This window comes from Dipodomys merriami, unplaced genomic scaffold, assembly GCF_024711535.1.
Source record: "Dipodomys merriami isolate MVZ:Mamm:240054 unplaced genomic scaffold, mDipMer1.0.p SCAF_345, whole genome shotgun sequence".
Taxonomy (NCBI): domain Eukaryota; kingdom Metazoa; phylum Chordata; class Mammalia; order Rodentia; family Heteromyidae; genus Dipodomys; species Dipodomys merriami.
The window spans coordinates 1,045,001-1,068,628 of record NW_027204993.1 but is presented as its reverse complement, the minus strand read 5'-3'; the positions used below and the strand labels follow the sequence as shown (position 1 = coordinate 1,068,628).

The window sequence follows — 23,628 nt, the reverse complement described above, 5'->3', positions numbered from 1 at the left end:
TCGGAATTCTTGAAAGCAAGAATGAAGAGTCAAGGCAAGCTCAAGCTAGTCATCAACATTTGGTTTTATTTGGCCGCTTGGAACGTCTTACACAAACTGTTGTTATCCTGTCCCTCCACAGTGTGTCCGTGTGTCTGTCGGGCTTGGACACAGGACCTTGGTTGGCCAGGAATGAGCCGGGTTTTCTTGGTTTTCTTGGTTTCTTACAGGCCACACTAAAGCCACAAACAGAAAAACAATGGTGTTTTTTTCTTTGCACATGCGCGCACGAAATAATTCCTACAAATCTAATGGACACAGACTCATGAGAGAGAAAAATATAGGCTTTCTAGCTGGGCACCAGTGGCTCACGCCTGTCATCCCAGCCACTCAGGAGGCTGAGATCTGAGGATCGCGGTTCAAGGCCAGCCCGGGCAGGAAAGTCCGTGAGAGTCTGATCTCCCATGAACCACCAGAAAACCAGAAGTGGTGCCCAGGCCCCAAGTTCAAGCCTCACGGTTGACAAATAAAACGATATAAAATACAAACCCCAAATGTGGCAGGTAAGAGTTCTAGGTAATGCAGGATTCGCGTTCTAGACCATTCATGATAACGTTCTAGGTCATGCGTGATTAGCAGTCTAGCTGAACCTGGGCAAGAATCCCACCATCTCCTCACTGTGCTCACATGTGGCATTTACGGGTTCTAGGCAACTCATGCTTAGAGTTCTAGGCAATACATGTAGGGTGTGATAGAGTTCCAGACAACCCATGCTAGAGTTCTAGGTAATCCATGCCAGCATTCCAGGGACCGGTTCTAGGTACTCCATGATAGAGTCCAGGTCACCAGAATTCTAGATGGAGTTCTAGGTGATCACACCACAGAGTTCCAGGTAACTCATGACTTAGTTCTCCTGTCACGCATGAGTTCTAGGTAGTGCATGAGTTCTAGGTAGTGCATCGTAGGGGTCTTGGAGACTCAGGAGGCATGATGCAGTGCTAGCTTGACCTTGCCAAGAAGCCCACCATGTCCTCAGCTGTTCTTAAACCATATACCCCAAGGGTGGCAGAGAAGAGCTCTAGATAACTCATATCGTGTTCTAGGTAGCCCATGATAAGAGTTCAGGTACCTAGAGTTCTAGGTAGAGTTCTAGGTCTGGCACAGTAGAGCGCCCCATGGCTCAGCACTCAGTCCTGAGTAATGCATGGGTTCTGGGTCATGCAGGGTAGAGTTCTAGGTGACTCACGAGCCAGTTCTAGATCGCGTTCTAGATCATTCATGATAGAGTTCTAGGTGATGCAGGCGGTGCCAGGGACAGAGTTCCAGATAAAGTTCTAGATCACTCTAGATCACTCTGGCTTGAGCTCTAGATAATGCCTTTTCCCCCCATTTTTAAAAAAATCATCAAGGTGATGTAGACAGGGGTTCAGTTACATTCGTGAGAAATGAGTAGGTCTCTTGTCAAACTTGTTACCCCCTCCCTCATTTTTCTCCCCCGAAAGTATTTCTGTGTGGCTTTGTTTTGGAGCAGGGTTACAGGCTTGAGCTACCACGCCAAGCTAGTACTTCTGGATTTTAATGACTTGGGACACTATTTGTCATCCTTAACACATAATAATAATTATTATTATTGTAAGAATACTTTTAACACTAAAACAATTTTTCTAATCAGTCGTGGGGCTTGAACTCAGCCTTGAGCTCTTTTGCCCAAGGCTGGTGCTCTACCACTTTAGCTACTGCTCCACTTTCTGTTTTGTTTTGTTGTCCTTTGTTTTTGCTGGTTTATTGGAGATCAGAGTCTCACAGACTTTCCAGCCTGGGCTGGCTTCAAACCTGGATCCTCAGATCTCAGCCTCCTGAGCAGCTGGGATCAAAGGCAGAGCCCGAGCACCTGGCCATGTTGTATAATTTACGTATATACAGTAAGGAAAGAGGAGAGGAGGGAATAGAATCAATATTATGTTTAAAAACCTGTCATCCCAGCTACTCAGGAGGCTGAGATTGGAGGATTGTGGTTCAAGGCCAGCCAGGCAGGAAAGGCCAAGAGACTCTGATCTCCAATGAACCACAAGAAAACCAGAAGTGGCGCTGTGGTTCAAATGGTAGAGCACCAGGCTTGAGCTGAAGAGCTGAGGGACAGCACCCAGGCCCTGAGTTCAAGACCCAGGACTGGCAAATATATAAATAAAATAAAAATACATACAATAAATTTCACACAATGAAACTTACTCTGAAAAAGAGAAAAAGGAAAATGCAAACAGCCCTTAGGAAGGGCTTTTCGAAGAGGAATCTCCACCTTAATTAAATGAGCTTCTACTACATGACGGTTTGGGGCTCCCTTCAGAAATAACTACAGAGCCCGAGGCCAGTGGCTCATGCCTGTCATCCTCAGGCCTCCAGGAGGCTGAGCTCAGAGGACCACACTCTGAGGCCAGCTCAGGCAGAAAACGCCATCTCCACCAAGAACCAACCCAAAGCAGGACTGGAGGCGTGGTTTGCGCGGTAGAGCGCCAGCAAGCAAAGCCAAGCAAGCCATAGTCCCGAGTCCAAGCCTCATCCCCAACAATAAAAGACATAAGCACAGGCCTGCTAGGCTAGAAAATTCCCCTGGGCTGCTCATGGTTATGCTCTTTGGAGCCTGGTACTCATTGCAGGTGGACCATGTGTCTGGATCGAGGGCAGGCCAAGGTTGGGCCTGAGACCCAGAATCACCCCACTGACCTAAGGAAATGAGGGCATTCAGGCCGTCTGGCTCTGAGCTGGAGTTCATCTGGTATCGTATCCGGTGGATGATATTCTGTTCTCTGGAGAAAACAAATGCAGATCTGGGGTGGTTAGGACACAGAAGACAATCCCTCCAGCACCCCCCCACCCCGCCCTGAAACCCAATCTTCACCCAGCCTCTTGTTCCCAGGTCGTTCTTTGTGTCTCTTAAAGTATCCTCGACTCAGGAGGTTGAGATCTGCAGATCATAGGTCCAAGCCAGCTCGGGTGGGAAAGTTCATGAGACTCTCATCTCCAATGGACTTGTAAAAAGCCACAAGGGGCGCCGTGGCTCAAGGGGTGGAGCGCCAGCCTTGAGCAAAAGCCGCTCAGGGACGGCGCCCGGGCCCTGAGTTCAAGCCCCAGGACTGCTACAAAAAACAAAACGCCAAACCCTACGGCATGGCTATTTCCCTGTGTGCTAACTTATTTAGCGTGATTTTTTCCCTCCACTCATCTGCTGTTGGTCGCAGTTAGCTTTGAATAGTGCAGCAAGGAACACGGTTGTGTGAGCGTCTTTATCATCATCTTTTGGAGAGATGGCCAAACAGGCCATGGCTGCATCACGGGGTAGTTTCTCTGCTTAAGTTTTTGTTGGTGGTGGTGGTGGTCTTGGGTCTTGAACTCGGGGCCTGGGCGCTGCCCCTCAGCCCTTCAGCTCCAGGCGGGCGCTCTACCCCTTGAGCCACGGCGCCACTCCTGGTTTTCTGGTGGCTCCTGGGAGATCAGAGCCTCACGGGCCTTCCTGCCCGGGCCGGCCTCGAACCGCGATCCTCGGGCCTCGGCCTCCTGAGCCGCTGGGGTGGCGGGCGGCGGCGCTGAGGCCCGATTTGCTCCTTCTACTCTGAGAAACCGTTCAGATACCGATAGTCTCCAACTGTCTGAATCTCTGCCTGTCTGTCCGTCCGTCGGTCCATCTGTCTGTGGCCTGTCCGTCCATCCGTCTGTCTGTCCATGTCAGTCCGTCTGTCCATCTGTTCGTCTGTCCGTCCATCCGTCGGTCCATCTGTCTGTCCGTCCATCCGTCGGTCCATCCGTCTGTCCGTCCATCCGTCTGTCCGTTTGTCTGTCCATCGTCTGTCCGTCCGTCTGTCCATCCGTCTGTCTGTCCGTCCGTCCGTCCTTGTTCTGCTGACTCGGGAGATCAGCCGCGCTCGCGGGGAGCCGCCCCTGAGAGGCTCCGCCCGGGCCAAGCCCGGCCCGGCGTGGAAACGGGAACGGGGAGCGTGCGCGCGCAGGATCGGCCCGGTGGGCGGTCCTTAGGGCGTGCGTGCGTGCGTGCGTGCGTGCGTGCGTCGGTCCCGGGGCTCCTGCGCGCAGGCTGGCGTCTACCGCGCGGCACGGCTCCACTTGCGGCTTCCTGCGGGTCCCGGGAGCTGAGGCCGCGGACTGTCCCGCCCGGGACCCCGCCCCGCAGCCTCCACGCCCGGCCTACGCTCGCCCTCAGTCCCCGGGCCCCGCCCCGCCCCGCGGCCCGGGCAGCGCTGGGGAGCTGGAAAAGGGAGGCCGTCACTCCCAAAGGGAGGACACGCCCAACGGAGAGCTCCGCCCACCTGCCCCGCCCCGGCCACGCCCCCGGAGCGCCACCACGCCCCGGCCACGCCCCCGGAGCGCCGCCCCGGCCACGCCCCCGGACCCCACCCGTCCCGGCCACGCCCCCAGAGCGCCACCACGCCCCGGCCACGCCCCCAGAGCGCCGCCACGCCACGCCCCCGGAGCCCCAACCCAGCCACGCCCCCGGAGCCCCAACCCGGCCACGCCCCCGGAGCGCCAACCCGGCCACGCCCCCGGAGCGCCAACCCGGCCACGCCCCCGGACCCCACCCGCCCCGGCCACGCCCCCAGAGCGCCACCACGCCCCGGCCACGCCCCCAGAGCGCCACCCCGGCCACGCCCCCAGAGCGCCACCCCGGCCACGCCCCCAGAGCGCCACCCCGGCCACGCCCCCAGAGCGCCACCACGCCCCGGCCACGCCCCCAGAGCGCCACCACGCCCCCAGAGCGCCGCCCCGCCACGCCCCCGGAGCCCCAACCCGGCCACGCCCCCGGAGCCCCAACCCGGCCACGCCCCCGGAGCGCCAACCCGGCCCGGCCACGCCCCCAGAGTGCCACCCCGCCCCGGCCACGCCCCCGGAGCCCCACCCCGCCCCGGCCACGCCCCCAGAGCGCGGTCACGCCCCGGCCACGCCCCCGGAGCCACAACCCGGCCACGCCCCCAGAGCGCCACCACGCCCCGGCCACGCCCCCGGAGCGCCAACCCGCCCCGGCCACGCCCCCGGAGCACCACCCCGGCCACGCCCCCGGAGCGCCACCCCGCCCCGGCCACGCCCCCGGAGCCCCAACCCGGCCACGCCCCCGGAGCCCCAACCCGGCCACGCCCCCGGAGCCCCAACCCGGCCACGCCCCCGGAGCGCCAACCCGGCCACGCCCCCGGAGCGCCAACCCGGCCACGCCCCCGGAGCACCACCACGCCCCGGCCACGTCCCCAGAGCGCGGCCACGCCCCGGCCACGCCCCCTGAGCCCCAACCCGGCCACGCCCCCGGAGCGCCACCCCGCCCCGGCCACGCCCCCGGAGCCCCAACCCGGCCACGCCCCCGGAGCACCACCACGCCCCGGCCACGCCCCCGGAGCCCCAACCCGGCCACGACCCCGGAAACCCATCACCTTAGGCCACGCCCCGGAACGTTACCTCTCGTGAGCACCATACCAGGCCACGCCCCTGGAGCGCTATCCCGGACCAGGCCACATCCCCAGAGCTCTATCCCCGCCCAGGCCCCGGCCCCGGGAAATGCCCTCGCTTCTCAGGCTCCGGAGCGCAGCCTCAGCCAAGGCCACGCCCCCAGAGCGCTATCCAAGCCAAGGCCACGCCTCTGCGAGACCTATCCCCGCCCAGGTCACGCCCCTGCAAGACCCAGCCTTGTCCAGGCCACGCCCCTCATTAGCCGCATCCCAGACCACACCCCCTGCTAGCCCATCCTCCAAAGGTCATGCCTCCTGGGAGCACCATGCCCTCAGGCCACGCCCCCGATAGCCCATCCCACTCCAGGCCACGCCCCCGATCGCCCATCCCACTCCAGGCCACGCCCCCGATCGCCCATCCCACTCCAGGCCACGCCCCCGATCGCCCATCCCACTCCAGGCCACGCCCCCGATCGCCCATCCCACTCCAGGCCACGCCCCTGATCGCCCATCCCAGTCCAGGCCACGCCCCCGTGAGCTCCATCCCGCCCGGGGGAGGGGCCTAGCTGTCACACCAGCCAATCCCCAACTGACAAATTGTCTGCAGGGAGGCGGGAGGCGGGGCGGCGCAGCTCCCCACAGGGTCCCGCGGGTCCCCTCTCCCCAGTGGCCCGGACTTCTTTACGAAATCAACTGTTACCCCTGCTGTTGCTGACTTCGTTCCTACAGATGTCCCAGAACCCACCGCGTCTCGCGCCACCCCTGCTTCCTGGGAACCTTCTAGACCCCTCTGCTGACTGAGTGACCGCGTGGCCCCGCCGAGGGGCGGGAGGGGGGGGGGTTACGGTTCTGCACTGGGGCTTGAACTCAGGGCCTAGGCGCCGTCCCTGAGCTGTCTATCGTCATGTTATATAATTACACTAATATAAAATATAGACATATCATATGTAATATAAATACATCTTATATACAAGATATAGTATGCATTATACAATCCATTAATATAATAGTATATAATTTGTATAATATATTAACATATCTAATTGATACAATCTGAACATTTATATAGCATACATTAGATATAATGCATAGTATAAATTAATAGATAATGATTATATATTATGCATTGTGCATGATTATACGCATATTGTATCATGGTATGTATATGACATATTAATTATATCAATTATAAATCGCCATTTCCACTGTAAACTAAGCATCCTCTGATAACAGGGTTTCCATCTCCTACACGGAGTATGTGCGTTGCGTCATGATCGCTCTTAGGCTCCACAATTCTGCGCTCCTGACTCTGGCAGCCGTTTCCCCCTTTCCTCCCCGTTTCCGGGAAGTCCTTCCCCCGGGACGCCTCCTTCTCTGTGGTTCTTCCCCGGGCCTTTTCTAGGTCAGGAGGGCCGCAGACACGCCCGCGCATGCGCATCACTGGGAGCCGGCGCAGGACTCACCCGCGCATGCGCATCACTGAGGAGCCGGCGCAGGACTCATCCACGCATGCGCATCACTGGGGAGCCGGCGCAGGACTCAGCCGCGCATGCGCATCACTGGGGAGCCGGCGCAGGACTCATCCACGCATGCGCATCACTGGGAGCCGGCGCAGGACTCATCCGCGCATGCGCATCACTGGGGAGCCGGTGCAGGACTCATCCGCGCATGCGCATCACTGGGGAGCCGGCGCAGGACTCATCCGCGCATGCTCGGCGGGGGAGTCGGGGCGTAGGACTCACCGCCGCAGGCCACGCCCGCGTCCTCCGTGTGCTTGCAGGTGTGCTAATGGCACACAGGCGGCTCCGCCCCCGACAGCTCAGCCCGGCCAACCGGATGGGCCCGGCCCCTCCCCCGAAGGGAGCGCAGCCCCCAGCGGCCGTCGCCATGGCTCCCCAGGCGCCCTCGTGGTAGGCCGCCACCCGCCCGGCGCAGCGCCCGCCTCCGGCCACCAGGCGAAGATGCTCATTGGCTGCAGCGACAAAGGGAGCACCAATCAAATGCCTGCGGAAGGCTGGGCGGGAACACCAATGAAATGCCTTCTCGAATGGAAGGGAACACCAATGAAATGCCTTCTCGAGCTGGAGGGACAAACGGAACGCCAATCAAATGCCGTCTGGAGGCTGGAAGGACAAAGGGAGCACCAATCAAATGCCTTCTCCTGGATGAAGCTCATTTTCCTTCGCCAAGCGCTGGTGCCCGCGCCTGGCGCCCCGCTTCTCAGGGGGCTGAGATCTGAGGAGGGTGGTTCGAAGCCAGCCTGGGCAGGAACGTCCCCGAGACTCTGATCTCCAGGGAACCAGCACAAAGGTGGACGCGGGGGTGGAGCAGGCCGTGCGGTCAGGGCCCGGGACGGAGCCCCCGAAGACCGGCCCGCCCCGCCCAGGGCCCGGCGCTCCCCTGGGGAGGACGACGCTGCAGGGTGCACAGATGCAGAGTTGCACGGGGACGGGGCCTGGGCGGCGTTTGCTGCAGACGCCGAGCTACGCGGGCTCAGGAGGCACAGCGAGGGACCGAGGGGGCCGAAGCGGGCGCAGGGGGTGTAGAACGCCTGTGATCATAGGTTTAACATATATGGGTACATATGGTATATACCTATGGACCTCTATGATAGCACTTACATGGATCTCTATATGGACCTATATTATATTATTTTATTGTTTTATATATATATATAATATATATTTTATATATAATATATATTACATATAATATATATTGTTTTATATATATAACAATAAAATAATACAATATAGGTCCAGATATATATATATATATATATATATATATATATATATATATATAGTCAGTCCTGGGGCTTGAACTCTGGGCCTGGGGGCTGTCCCTCAGCTCTTCAGCTCCAGGCTGGCTGGTGCTCTACCACTTGAGCCACAGCACCACTCCCAGTTTTCTGCTAGTTCATTAGAGATCAGAGTCTCATGGACTTTCCTGCCTGGGCTGGCTTTGAACCGTGATCCTCAGATCTCAGCCTCCTGAGTAGCTGGGATGATGGGCGTGAGCCACCGGCGCCTGGCTAATGTTATATAATGTTATATATAAACATATATTAGGTATAATATCTATTAATGTAGTTAATCTATACTATTAATGATTATTCATATATAATATATAGGTAATATAACACACACACACACACACACTAGATACTAAGTCCACTGGTTTCTAGACAGACACACCATCAGCAATCGCCCAGCCTTACTCCTCAGCCTTTCTTGAGCATAGCTGGTCCTAAAGGCATGTCACCAGGGACTCTGTGTGTGTGTGAGTGTGAGTGTGTGTGAGTGAGTGTGTGTGTGAGTGTGTGTGTCTGAGTGTGTGTCTGAGTGTGTGTGAGTGTGTCTGAGTGTGAGTGTCTGTGAGTGTGTCTGAGTGTGTGTGTCAGTGTGTGTGTCTGAGTGTGTGTGTGTCAGTGTGAGTGTGTGTGTGTCAGTGTGAGTGTGTGTGTCAGTGTGTGTGAGTGTGTGTATGTCAGTGTGTGTGTGTGAGTGTGTGTGTGTGTGTGTGCCAGCGCGGCTGCTGGCACAGCATGTGGGTGTCTTCCGGGACCCCCAGATCCCATGCACGCTGAGCTCCACTCTGCCGTCGCAGGGAGACGGGCCAGACCACCAGGCGGATTTCCATATATCCTGGGTGGTGACAATGCTCCAATCACGACCACACCCTGGGGGGGGGGTGGCCAGTGTGTTGGGCGGGGGACAGGGCAGGAAAGCCTCTTTTTTCTTTCTGGTTGATCATGGGGTTTGAACTCTGGGCCTGGGCGCTGTCCCTCAGCTCTTCAGCTCAAGGCTGGTGCTCTACCGCCTGAACCACAGCGCCACTTCTGACTTTTTCTGCTTATGTGGTGCTGAGGACTCGAACCCAGGGCCTCATGCATGCAAGGCGAGCGCTCTACCCCTGAGCCCCCTGCCCAGCCCCTTTCTTTTTATTTGATTGCATTTTATATTTTTTGGTGCCAGTCCCGGGGCTTGAACTCAGGGCCTGGGCGCTGTCCCTGAGTTTCTTTTCCTCAAGGCTGGTGCTCTACCCCTTGAACCACAGCACCACTCTGGCTTTTTTGTATGTGGTCTGAGGAATGAGACTCTGATCTCCAAGGATCCACCAGAAAACCAGAAGTGACGCTGTGGCTCAAGGGGTAGAGCGCCAGGCTGGAGCTGAAGAGCTCAGGCCCCCGAGTTCAAGCCCCATGAGCCACCATAGAGTTCTGGAATGTTCTTTTTTTTTGTAGCCAACCATCCCCAGAAGCAATTACTCTTCCCTCCCGTCTGGTATTCCACTGGGCGCCTGGACCCCGTCCCTGAGCTTTTTGCTCGTGGCTGGTGCTCTACCACTTGAGCCATGGCTCTGCTTTTGGCAATTTTTTTTGCTGGTTCCCTGCATCTATGAATCGCATGGACCTTTCCACCCGGGGCTGGCTTTGAACCTGGATCCTCAGATCTCAGGCCTCCTGAGCCGCCGGGACACCAGGCGTGCGCACCTGTGCCCGGCGGCCTTCGCATGCTTGGCATCCCTGAACAGATGACGCCGGCTGCCTGGAGGTGAGCACACGCCAGGCCTCCCCACTGCCAGCCGGGACCGTCCCACAGGGAGCCCCTGCAGACCACCCCCCAGCCTCAGCTTCAGATCTGAGCCATCTGCCAAGAAATAAAATCATCATCATCACCATCACCATCATCACCATCATCATCATCGTCACCATCATCATCATCATCATCATCATCATCATCATCATCATCATCATCATCACCATCATCACCATCACCATCATCACCATCATCATCATCATCATCATCATCATCACCATCATCATCACCATCATCATCATCATCATCATCATCATCATCACCATCATCATCATCATCATCATCATCATCACCATCATCATCACCGTCATCATCACCGTCATCATCATCATCATCGTCATCGTCACCATCATCATCATCGTCACCATCATCATCATCATCATCATCATCATCACCATCATCACCATCATCATCATCATCACCATCATCACCATCATCATCATCACCATCATCATCATCATCATCATCATCATCACCATCATCATCACCATCATCATCACCATCACCATCATCATCATCATCATCATCATCACCATCATCACCATCATCATCATCATCATCATCACCATCATCATCATCATCATCATCACCATCATCACCATCACCATCGTCACCATCGTCATCATCGTCACCATCATCATCATCATCATCATCATCATCATCATCATCACCATCATCACCATCATCACCATCATCATCATCATCATCATCATCATCACCATCATCATCATCACCATCATCATCATCATCATCATCATCACCATCATCACCATCATCATCATCATCATCACCATCATCACCATCATCACCATCATCATCATCACCATCATCATCATCATCATCATCACCATCATCACCATCACCATCGTCACCATCGTCATCATCGTCACCATCATCATCATCATCATCATCATCATCATCATCATCACCATCATCACCATCATCACCATCATCATCATCATCATCATCATCATCACCATCATCATCATCACCATCATCATCATCATCATCATCATCACCATCATCACCATCATCATCATCACCACCATCATCACCATCATCACCATCATCATCATCAAAGGTTGATACCAAGGCCCCTGACCTTAGGCCCCTTCCTCCTCCGCTCCCTGTTTAAACAACGATGGAGACCGTGCATTGGACTCGAACATGGGCAAGCCGGACACTGCACGCCTGTAGTCCCGGCTCCTCAGGAGGCTGAGGTCTGAGGGTCGCAGTCTGAAGCCACCTTGGGGGGAGGGGGAGTTCAAGCCCCATGGCTGACAACAAAAAAGAAAGGGACAGCTTTAGGGAAGGGGGGAGGGAGGAAGGGGGAGGGGGAGGGGGAGGGAGGAGGGCAACCATCAGACCCAATGTCCAGATGTAAAAAACATGGAGCCAGCGCACTGGGATTTCCTGCTCTTGCTTGTTGGCTTTTTCCACTCGAGCCTGGCGTTCAACCACTTGAACCATGCCACCACATCCGGCTTTTTGCTGATTCATTGGAGGTAAAGTCTCGCCGATTTTTTTCCCCCACTGTGAACTGTGAGTTCTCAGAGCTCAGCCTCGCCAGTGCCCGGGACTACAGGCGTCATTCCCCTGCTCCTCTAGGCGGAGGTATTCTTAATATAAAGACACCCAGTGTGGGGGCTGGGCAGGTGGCTCAGTGGTAGAGCGCTTGCCTTGCATGCCTGAGGCCCTGCGTTCAATTCCTCAGCACCACATAAGCAAAAAGAAAAAAGCTGGAAGTGGCGCTGTGGCTCAAGTGGTAGAGCACCAGCCTTGAGCTGAAGAGCTGAGGGACAGCGCCCAGGCCCAGAGTTCAAGCCCCACGACCAACAAACGAGTAGACCTGCGAGTCAGAAGACAACTGCTTGAGACACCTACAATATTTTTATATATGCACATGAGACATGGAAGCCGGAGGAAGACCAGAGGAGCAGATTCTGACCCTGGTTTGGGATTATGACGATCCGCAAACCACTTCCCCCCCCATCCCCCCCCCACGCCCCTCCTCTGAGGTGACTAGCGGGTGGGATTCCAACCACGGTGGCGCGCTCCATGGATGAAGTCAGGTTGGACCACTGCACAAAATCCCAGGACAGAGCCGCGCTTTTGTGAGACTGAGTGTGTCCCAGCCAGCTGGCCTCCGCCTCAGCCGGCCGAGATCAGGGATTACAGGCGTGTGCGACAAGGCCCAACCCCATGGAGTTTTTACTGTGGTTTTTTTATTCTTCTTCTTCTTTTTAATCGTCTACCAATTGCCCGGTAAATTAAATAGAATCACCTTAATTATCTGGTGGAATTATTCTTTGTGGTAGGGTGATGGGACTCCGTTGATTTCAGACTCATGCAGTGCTAGCCCTTCTGGAAACTTCTGCACCATGCAGTTTCCTATCTTTTGATCCCCTGTGCTGTGCACTTGGCTTTAAGTGAACTCAGGGCCTGGGCGCTGTCCCTCAGCTCTTCAGCTCCAGGCTGGCGCTCTACCCCTTGAGCCACAGCGCCACGTCCAGCTTTTTGATGGTTCATGGGAGATCAGAGTCTTATGACTTTGCTGCGGGGCTGGCTTTGAACCTGGATCCTCAGATCTCAGCCTCCTGAGGAGCTGGCAGGGGTCAGCTGGCAGCACTCAGCTGTGTCGAACTTGCAAATCAATAACCTTTGCTGTTTGTTCTTTATAAGCAATGCTTTAAAAGAAAGAGAAGTAAATATGAGAATCAATGCAGAATTCAGCATATTGCTTCAGCTGGGCGCTGGTGCTCCCGCCTGCCATCCCAGCTACTCAGGAGGCTGAGATCTGAGGATCGAGGTTCAAAGCCAGCCCGGGCAGTAAAAGGCCCTGAGACTCTGATCTCCAGTGAACCACCAGAAAACCAGAAGTGGCACTGCGGCTCAAGGGGTAGAGCACCCACCTGGAGCTGAAGAGCTGAGGGACAGCGCCCAGGCCCCGAGTTCAAGTCCCAGGACTGACAAAAATAAAGTAAAACTATGAAGAGCTCCCTGATGGCCTTGGAACGCCGTAACTGGCTGATACACGGGGAAGGTGCTTTTTCGTTACAGCAAATATTCACTGAGATGGGGGACCGGGGGCTAAATACCTTTCAGAGAGTGAGAAACCCCGCGAGGGACCGAGGGCATGAATGAGTGGGTGAACGAATGAGTGGGTGAATGAATGAGTTGGTGAATGAATGAATGAGTGGGTGGAGTGGACTGAGTCAGTGAGTGAATTAATGATTGGGCGAATGAGGGTGTAAACAAGGGAGGGAGTTAAGTAAAAAAGTGTGTGTGTGTGTGTGTGTGAGTGTGAGTGTGTGTGTGTGTGCGTGTGCACGCGCACATGTATCTGCCTGGGCCTGGGCGCTGTCCCTGAGCTTTTCCCCTCCAGGCTGGCGCTCTGCCCCTTGAGCCACAGCGCCACTTCTGACTTTCCGGTGAATTCATGGGGGATCAGAGTCTCACAGACTTTCCTGCCCAGGCTGGCCTTGAACTGTGATCCTCAGATCTCAGCCTCCTGAGGAGCTGGGATGCCAGGCGGGAGCCATGGCACCGGCTCTGAGTCTGTCTGTTGGCCTGTGTTTGCAGAAGGAGTCGGGGCTCCGCGGGGGAGGGCACCCCAGGTCCCCAGCATCCCGGTTCCACGCTGAGCATGCAGATTTGTCACCGTGGGCAGGAATCCGATGGGCGGCGGCCAGACCACTGCCCATCAGAGCCCTGCCTTCTGCCCCGTCGTTTTTGTTTTGGCCAGCCCTGGGACTTGAACTCAGGTCCTGGGCGCTGTTCCCCGAGCTTCTTTTCTGCTCAGGGCACCACTGTGAGCCGCAGCGCCACTTGAGGCTTTTTCTGTGTGTGTGGTGCGGCTCAATTGGTAGACCGCTGGCCAATCAGTGAGAGCGTCAGGTACTGAGTTCGAGTCCTGGTCTTAGACCAAAAAGGAAGGAAGAAGGGTGGGAGAGGAAGGAAGGAAAGAAAGGAAGGAGGGAGGGAAGGAGGGAAGGAGGAAGGAAGGAAGGAAGGAGGGAGGGAAGGAGGGAAGAAAGGAAGGAGGGAAGGAAGGAAGGAAGGAAGGAAGGAAGGAAAAGCTTCAAATCACTGAAAATTTCAAATGGCTCAAATAAGAAACAAGAAAATTAAGGCGTTGCTCCATCCATCCCGATTGGTTAATTGGACAAAGCAGAGAGGGAAATCGGTGATGGGACTTGGAACTATTGGCTCCAGAAAAGAAGAGAGAAAAGAGACCCCATCTCGTGTATTTCTCAGAGAGAGGCCAGGAAGGTATCCCTTTAAGCACTTGCATCTGGTCTCCCCGGCGAGTTCTGTGGCAGTTGGAACTCGCTGTTGGCTGCAGTGGGTTGATTGGCACAGGGCGGTGTGTGGACTGGGAAAAGAAGTCGGCAGTCTGGTGAAAATTGGTGATGAGAACGGACAGGAGGGAGGGAGGGAAGGGAGAGGGACAGAGAACTGGAGAGGACCGGAGAAATCAATGTTGGCCAGGTGCCGTGGCTCACGCCTGCCATCCCAGCGACTCAGGAGGCTGAGATCAGGAGGATCGCAGTTCCGAGTCAGCCTGGGCAGGAGAGTCCGTGAGACTCTTTCCTCTGTGGAGCTGCAGCTCATGCAGTAGAGCTTGAGCCTCACCCTGAGTTCAAATCCATTATGGGCACCCCAAACAACAACAACAACAATAATAATAATAATGACGTGTTCTTCCCTCCTGTGGCTACCTTTCTCAGGTTCCAAGATGGTGGAAAGGCCAAAGTTGATGGGCATGGTGCCCACCATCATGCAGCTGACCCGGGACCGCAACAACAAGGGGCGCATCCTGTGGTTCGGGCTGATCGTGAGCTACGCCACGGTGGTGTACATCGTGCACTTCTCCTGGAAGGATCTGCAGGAGGAGTTCCACTGTCACCCGGACGTCTCCGAGGCCTGTGTGGCCGAGTGCTTCGAGGCTCACTTCACGGTGCCTTTCCTGGGGATCTGGTACCTGGCGGGGTTCACCTTCTCCTCCATCTTCTTCGTGGTGGAGTTCGTCGTCTCCCGGATGATCCACAATCGATCCATGATGCTGAGGAGGAAATACTTAGAGGAAGAGGGAAAAGGGGAGCGAGGAGAAAGGGAAGGAGGAGATGGAGAGGAAGAAGAAGAAGGGAGAGGAGGAGGAGAAGGAGATGCAGAGGACAAAGAAACTGAAGACAAAGAAGAAGATGAAGACAAAGACCAAGAGGACGAAGACGAAGAAGAAGAAAAGGAAGAAGGAAAAGAAAGAGAAGAAAAACGCGGGGACCATGGAGACGCAGGCCAAAAAAAGTTCTACAATCCGTTCCACGAGAAGCCCGTGCTCAGCCTCTACCTCGTCTACTTCCTCCTCCAGATGTGCATCCAGGCCTTCTTTTTGGGGGCTCTTCTCGGAATCCAGTGGCCCTTGATCCAGTTGCACACCCGGTGCAGCACACGCCTGTGCCCCGGACCTCATGTGTGCGTGTTGCTGGGCACTCAGGAAAAGCTCATGACCATCATCATCCTGGCCACGTTCTCCGTGGGCACCACGGTGTTCTGCATCTTCTTATTCTTCTACACCATCCGCACCTACATCCTGGTGGGCAAGGCGCTGTCCGACAGGAACAAACAGGGCGTGCCGTGCTAGCCCCGCGTTGGCCGCCCTGGTAGATTGCTCCATCCACCAAGGGGACAGAGAGGGGGGGACACTTGGGTGGATGGTTGGGTTTGGTGTTGAATTCCTGGGGATGTCTTTTGTTGTTGTTGTTGTTGTTTTATTGTTATTCTGCTTCTTCCTGTGGATGTTTTTTCCTGAAGGTTCTTCAGGTGGGAAACACACACACACACAATAAATTCAATAAAGCTGGGAATTTTATTTTGTTTCTGTTGGTCATGGGTCTTGAACTCAGGGCCTGGGCGCTGTCCCTCAGCTCTTCAGCTCAAGGCGGGCGCTCTACCCCTTGAGCCACAGCGCCACTTTTGGTTTTCTGAAGGTGGTTCATGGGAGATCAGGCTGGCTTGGAACCGTGATCCTCAGATCTCAGCCTCCTGAGCTGGGATGGCAGGCGGGAGCCACCAACCAGCACCTGGCTTTACTTTCTTCTTGTCTAAGTGATTAGCTTTATACTAAAAGGGGGGAAAATTAAGCCCAAAAAATGAGGTGTTCACTGCTATTTTTTCTCTCTTTCTTTCTTTCCTTCCTTTCCTCCTCCTCCTTCTTCCTTTCTTTCTTCTGTTTATTTTTGCTAGTCCTGAGGCTTGAACTCAGGGCCTGGGCACTGTCCCTGAGCTTCTTTGACTCAAGGCTGGCGCTCTACCACTTGAGTCACAGCACCACTTCTGGCTTTGTCTGTGTCTGTGGTACTGAGGAATCGAACCCAGGGCTTCATGCATGCTAGATGAGCGCTCTACCACTGAGCCACCTGCCCAGCCCTGTTTTGGTGTTTTTTTTGTTTTTTGTTTTTTGGTTTTTGGTTTGTGTGGCTGGTCTTGATCTCAGGGCTTGAGTACTGTCTCTGAATTTTTTTTTTTCTTATGGCTTGGTGCTCTACCACTTGAGCCACAGCACCACTCCTGGCTTTCTGGTGGTTCATGGGAGATCAGAGTCTCACAGACTTTCCCATCCGGGCTGGCTTTGAACTGTGATCCTCAGATCTCAGCCTCCTGAGTAGCTGGGATGACAGGCGGGAGCCACCGGTGCCCAGCTCTTCTATTACTTTTGTTTGCTTGTTTGTTTTTTGTTTGCTTTTGTAGATGCTGGGGGTTTGAACTCAGGGCCTGGACGCTGTCCCTGGGCCTCTGTGTTCAAGGCTAGCACTCCACCACCTGGGCCACACTGGTACTTTGTTTTTTCCTGAGTAGTTTATTGGAGATGAGAGTCTCACAAGACAGGGGCCAGTGGCTCCTGCCTGGCATCCCAGCTACTCAGGAGGCTGAGATCTGAGGATCACAGTTCAAGGCCAGCCCGGGCAGGACACTCTGTGAGACCCTTTTATTTCCAGGGAGCCACCAGAAAACCAGAAACAGAGCTGTGGCTCAGGTGGTAGAGCGCCAGCCTTGAGCTGAAGAGCTGAGGGACAGCGCCCAGGCCCAGAGTTCAAACCCCATGACCAACCAAATAGATAGATAGTGTACTATGAACTATAGATATGAAATATTTAAATACATAATGTATAATATAAAATGCAGATATAAAAGATAGATGAATAGGCATATAAATGTGTAAGATGTAGCTATAAATTATATATAACTATATAGATGTAACTGAGCTATAAATACGTAAATAAACATATCAATATGCAAATATAAACTACATTAATGCTATCATGAATACTCTAATCACAGAACGATGTTGTTGGTATAAAGCGGGTGTGAGCTGGGCACTGGGCACAAGCCTTGGCTCTGGACCAGGCCGTTGCCCCTCCTTCACACCGCCCTGCCCCCCCCCCAATCTGGGAGAAGGCCAGAAGCATGAAAAGGAAACCCTGGCTAACTTAACACCGCAAGGCACCCGCGCAGGCCGCAAAGCCAGGCCAGGGAAAGGGCAGTCCTGGGAAGCGCCAGGGTGCTTACAATATTGTTGTTTTGTTTGGACAGTCGTGGGGCTTGAGCTCGGGGCCTGGGCGCTGTCCCTCAGCTCTGCAGCTCAAGGCGGGCGCTCTACCCCTTGAGCCACAGCGCCACGTCCGGCTTTGTGGTGGCTCCTTGGCCGGAAGAGTCTCACGTACTTTGCGGCCTCAAATCCTGATCCTCAGATCTCAGCCTCCGGAGCAGCTGGGATGACAGGCAGGAGCCAGCAGCGTCCAGCCTAAAACGATTTAAAAAGCAATGGCATCCTCCTTCTCTGTCATTGTGGCTCCAACAAATGGAGTGGGCAGAATCGTCCCCTTTGAGTAGAGAGATCATGGAGGCGGGCGCATCACCTCCCTTCATATTGCGTGGATGAAATTCAGTGTCTCATTAAAAACCCACTGTAAACTGCAGACCAAAGCCAGGTGTGGATGCTCCGGCCTGTCATCCCAGCTCCTCAGGAGGCCGAGATCCGGAGGATCGCGGTTCCCAGCCACCCAACCAAGAAAGACCGTGGTGAGACTCTGATCTCCAATGAACCAGCAAAAGAGCTGGAAGCGGAGCCTGTGGTTCAAGCGGTGGAGCGCCAGCCTGGAGTTGGACACTGCTCAGGGACGGCGCCCAGGCCCTGAGTTCAAGTCCCAAGACCAGCACCAATTAAACAAACAAAAACCCAGCAGGGCCCAACAAAGGCCCAGGGCCAGACACAGGGAGTGTGAAGGAATGTTGGCCACGTGACTCCACACAACTGAAACAAACTTTGCCGACTTCTTCACTGTGCCTGGGAGTCGGGCTCCGCGAAGGCTGAGCCTCAGTAACGTGCACTGAGCAGAGGCCCGCAGGCTTTGCCCATCCCTAATTAATCACCTGATTACCTGAGCCTCCTGCCCACCGGGAGTCAATCAACAAACACTGCCCAATTCCAGTTTCCCCCCAAGATCTCCACCCTGCGGCTTCTCCCCCGCCTCCAATTAGGGCAGAGAGAGGGGGCAGGCAATTGGCCATTGTCTCTGGGAGAGTGGAAGGGAAGCCCCCCCCCCGCCCCCCCCAGCCCCACCCCCCCCCTTGGCTTCAGTTAATGGCTGAAATTTGAGTCCCAAGGCCACATCCGTCAAGGGCCAGGAGGAAAACGTTCTTTAAATGAGCACCCCAAAGCCAGGAGCCCAGAACATTCTGCCAAGCCCTGGCCAGCCCAAAGAAAATTAAGACAGCCAAGCAGGCTCCCGCCTGTCAGACCAGCGACTCAGGAGTCTGAGATCTGAGGATCGCGGTTCAAAGCCAGCCCGGGCAGGAAAGTCTGTGAGACTCTGATTTCCCAGGAACCACCAGAAAACCAGGCATGGTGCTGTGGCTCAAGGGGTAGAGCGCCCGCCTGGAGCTGAAGAGCTGAGGGACAGCGCCCAGGCCCTGAGTTCAAGACCCACAACTCACACACACACACATGCCCACACACACACACACAAAGGAATTTTTCTTCCTGTTGGATGAATTATAATATGATCCAAAGGTGTAGAAAGATATAGATTCTGTTGTCTTATTTTTTCTTTTTTTCATCCTGGGGCTTGAACTCAGGGCCCGGGCGCTGTCCCTGAGCTCTTCAGCTCAAGGCTGGCGCTCTACCACTTGAGCCACAGCACCACTTCCAGTTTTCTGGTGGTTCATGGGAGATCAGAGTCTCACGGACTTTCCTGCCCAGGTTGGCTTTGAACCTTGGTCTTAGATCGCAGCCTCCTGAGTGGCTGGGATGACAGGTGTGAGCGCCGGTGCCTAGCCCCAACATTTTACTCTACTTATCTTACTACAGAATGAAAAATTCAGGGGAAATCTCCCAACCTGTCAAAATAGCAAAAAATCCCCTAGAAACCAAAAATACTTTTTATCACTTGGGAAAGGAAAAAATGTTTCATCAAAGGAGGGGATTACCAATTCATGCAAACCAAGTTCTGCTTTGTGTGTGTGTGTGTGTGTGTGTGTGTGTGTGTGTGTGTGTGTGAGTTGTGGGGCTTGAACTCAGGTCTGGGCGCTGTCCCTCAGCTCTTCAGCTCAAGGTAAGTGCTCTACCACTTGAGCCACAGCGCCACTTCTGGCTTTTTAGTGGTTTATAGGAGATCAGAGTCTCAGGAACTTTTCTGCCTGGGCTGGCTTCAAATTGGGATCCTCCTATCTCAGCCTCCTGAGTAGCTGGGATGACAGGTGGGAGCCACCAGCCCCTCGCTACCAAAATGAACTCTCGTTGCGAGGTTGTCGGCTCTGTGTTAAGTACTGTGAAGGATGAGGGCTCAGGCTCCTTTTTCAAATCAATACAATGTGAATTGGTAAAGACCAACATGGGATTGGAGCCAAACAGCAGCGGCTCCACCGGTCATCCCAGCGACTCAGGAGGCTGAGATCTGAGGATCGAGGTTCAAAGCCAGCCTGGGCAGGAAAGTCTGTGAGACTCTGATCTCCAAGGAACCACCAGAAAACCAGAAGTGGCGCTGTGGCTCAAGGGATAGAGCACCAGCCTGGAGCTGAAGAGCTGAGGGACAGCGCCCAGGCCCTGAGTTCAAGTCCCAGGACACACACACACACACACACACACACACACACACACACACACACACACACTGGATTGGGAGCCCAGAAGAGTGTGACAGTGTCCCGGCGACCTGGGAAGAGGCATGGGGAAGCGTTTCCCGTCCCAGCATGGCCAGGTCCCCGCCCGCCTCTCCCCTGTGCTCCGCTAACTGTGCTGCTATTTAGCCACTTCGTCATTTGCTCCATTTCCTTCTTGGCGTGGAGCAAGCGGGGCCACGCGCCTGCACCTTGTGCAAGACCGGGGAGCCCAGCCCGGGGGGGGGGCCCCACGGAGCCTCCTGACCCCCCCGCCTCCTCCACCCGGCCTCCCGCCCCGGGAGCCTCGCCCTCCCCGAGAAAGACACCCAGAAACAGGAGAGAGACGGACGCAGACATGGATTCAACTCAGCCCCACGCAGCCCAGCACGCAGGTAAAGATGACAGCCCTCTGCTGGGACAGATGACGGCGGGGTGGGGGTGAGGGACAGACAGACAGACAGAGACAGAGAGACAGAGACAGAGACAGACAGACAGGCAAAGAGAGACACACAGACAGACACAGACAGAGAAACAGAGATGGAGACAGACAGACAGAGACAGAGACAGAGACAGACAGACAGAGACAGACAGACAGGCAAAGAGAGACAGACAGACAGACAGAGACAGACAGAGATAGACAGAGACAGACAGAGAAACAGAGACAGAGACAGAGACAGACAGACACAGACAGACAGAGACAGAAAGAGACAGAGGCAGAGATAGAGGAACAGAGACAGAGAGACAAAGAGACAGACACAGAGAAACAGACAGAGACAGACAGACAGAGACAGAGACAGACAGAGACAGAGACAGACAGACAGGCAAAGAGAGACAGACAGACACAGACAGAAACAGAGACAGACAGACACAGAAAGACAGAGACAGAGATGGTGATAGACAGAGACAGACAGACAGAGACAGACAGACAGAGACAGAGATAAAGACAGAGGCAGAGACACAGAGAGATTGTGAGACACAGAAAGACACAGGCAGAGACAGACACACAGACAGAGACACTGAGCCAGCGAGAGATAGAGAGAGGGAGGAAACGGAGGGACAGACAGAAAGACACAGAGACAAAGAAGAGACAAGGCAGAGAGTTTGAGAGGCAGACAGACAGACAGACAGACACGTGGAGGGGAAAGAGGCAGAGAAAGACACAAGCGGATTGTGTGTGCCCGTGTATCTGTCGGTGTGAGAGATTGTTCTAGAAGCTGGCTGAGGGACCAGCCCTGGCTCTAGGGACAGCATGGCACGTGTCACCTTCCTGGCAGAGCAGGTCAGGAAGGAGGGGCGGAACCTTCCAGAACCTTCGTGTTTCCTCCTTAATTCACCCCGAAAACCAGAGAGGAGGAGAGGGACGAGGCAAGTGGAGATGAGGAAAGGGGAAGGCAGGCAGGATCGAAACGGAAGCAGACAGAACCCCGGGCGCTGGCGCTCACGCCTGTAATCCCGGCGGCTCCCGGCCCAGCGCTGACTCACGTCCCGTGAACCAGCAAAAGCCAGACGTGGCGCTGTGGCTCAAGGGGTAGAGCGCCGGCCTGGAGCCAAAGAAGCTCAGGGACAGCGCCCAGGCCCCGAGTTCAAGCCCCAGGACTGGCAGAAGAATACAACAACAACAACAACAACAATAATAATAATGATGATATAAAGCAAATAGAAAAAGGTGAGAATTCATGTGTTAACTGAGGACAAAACACTCAGTGTTAAAATTGCAATGAATTATACGTGTGTGTGTGTGTGCGCGCGCCAGTCCTGGGGCTTGAACTCAGGGCCCAGCTTCTTCAGCTCCAGGCGGGCGCTCTACCCCTTGAGCCACAGCGCCACTTCTGGTTTTCTGGTGGTTCACTGGAGATCAGAGTCTCAGGGACTTTCTGCCCAGGGCTGGCTTTGAACCGCGATCCTCAGATCTCAGCCTCCTGAGTGGCTGGGATTACAGGCGTGAGCACCCGCGCCCGGCCGAGCTTCCGACCGTCCCCGTGGCTTTGGGGAGACTAACCGCGTGCGTGTTGTTTCTCTCTCCAGACAGAGGCCGCTTCTCCACACCGAGGTTCCTGTGGGTGGCAGCTGGAACTTCCATCGCGTTTCTTGGCCTCTGTTTTGTTACCAGATGTGCAGGTAAATCGCCTCTGAGTCTCTAAGACACAAACTCTTCTGATTCCCGAGGAACAAACGCGACAAAGGGTCTTTTTCCAGTTCACTGGGGTGGGGTTTGAACTCAGAGCCTGAGCCTCTTTGTGCTCCAGGCTAGCTGCTCTACCACTTGAGCCATGGCGCCACTTCTGGCTTTTTTTCAGAGTAGTTTATTGGAGATCAGAGTCTCATGGATTTTCCCGTCCAGGCTGGCTTCAAACTGCAATCCTCAGATCTCAGCCTCCTGAGTAGCTGGGACTACAGGCGTGAGCAACAGTACCCAGCCTTTCATTGGTTTTGTGGAGGAGTTGATGGACACTTTTCTCTCCTCTTATGGTCCAAGTCCTTCCTTTAGTGCGTTCTCTTGAGATACTAGCTTGGATTGGAATTCATCAGGAAGGAGCAGAACATGGGGCTGGAGGCGTGGCTCAGTTGGTAGAGCACCAGACAGTGAATGGAAACACCAGAAACAGTTCTAGTCTTAGAACAGAAAAAAGAAAAGACTAGAAACACAATCAGTTACTTCGGGGATGGTTAGCGGGGGTTAAGTTGGCTTTCTGCACGCTGTTGAGTCTCAAATGTATGCTTGACCTTATACACCGAGAAACCCTCCACACACCAGCATCGGCTCCCGCCTGCCATCCCAGCGACTCAGGAGGCTGAGATCGGAAGACCCCAGTTCAAAGCCAGCCTGGGCAGGAAAGTCCATGAGACTCTGATCTCCAATGAACCACCAGAAAACCAGAAGTGGCGCTGTGGCTCAAGTGGTAGAGCGCCAGCCTTGAGCTAAAGAGCTGAGGGACAGCGCCCAGGGCCTGAGTTCAAGTCCAGCACCAACAACAACAACAATAATAATGATGATGATGAATGCTAACGGCTCTCCCTCCTTTTTCTAGTGACGTACCACAGCTTACAAACGTGTAAGGAGAGAAACTTCCGACCACATACAAATTTCAAAAGGATCTCTTGCTATCATGATGAATCAGGTATGGCCGTCTCCAAAATCAAATGGCAAAATGTACCGATTAGCCGGGCACTGCGGCTCCCGCCTGACATCCCAGCTACTCAGGAGGCTGAGATCTGAGGATCCTAGTTCAAAGCCAGCCCGGGCAGGAAAGTCCGTGAGACTCTGATCTCCCATGAACCACAGAAAACCAGAAGTGGTGCTGTGGCTCAAGTGGTAGAGCGCCAGCCTTGAGCTGAAGAGCTGAGGGACAGCACCCAGGCCCTGAGTTCAAGACCCAGGACTGACACACACGAATTATGTGTGGACATTTTTTTTTGGATTCTAGGATGACTTTTGGGAAAAGGAA

At 54.7% G+C, this 23,628-nt stretch overlaps 1 protein-coding gene and 1 long non-coding RNA gene across 2 annotated transcripts in view; one reads left to right on the top strand and one right to left on the bottom strand.

Moving 5' to 3' along the window:
• Positions 1 to 64: 64 nt before the first annotated feature.
• Positions 65 to 7,303, bottom strand: LOC138803647 (uncharacterized). The gene is made up of 3 exons (XR_011364996.1): positions 7,163 to 7,303; positions 2,701 to 2,783; positions 65 to 215 (listed from the first exon to the last, which is right to left on the bottom strand). It is a non-coding gene; the product is annotated as an uncharacterized lncRNA (long non-coding RNA).
• A 13,199-nt stretch (positions 7,304 to 20,502) lies between these two features.
• The window catches only part of LOC138803646 (C-type lectin domain family 4 member E-like), a 7,020-nt gene continuing 3,894 nt past the window's right edge, over positions 20,503 to 23,628 (top strand). Inside the window, exons 1-3 of the mRNA XM_069987694.1 lie at positions 20,503 to 20,574; positions 22,208 to 22,300; positions 23,212 to 23,301. Of these exons, the coding sequence (XP_069843795.1) occupies positions 20,538 to 20,574; positions 22,208 to 22,300; positions 23,212 to 23,301 (220 nt within the window). The 5' untranslated portion in view covers positions 20,503 to 20,537. The remainder of the gene's footprint in view (positions 20,575 to 22,207; positions 22,301 to 23,211; positions 23,302 to 23,628) is intronic.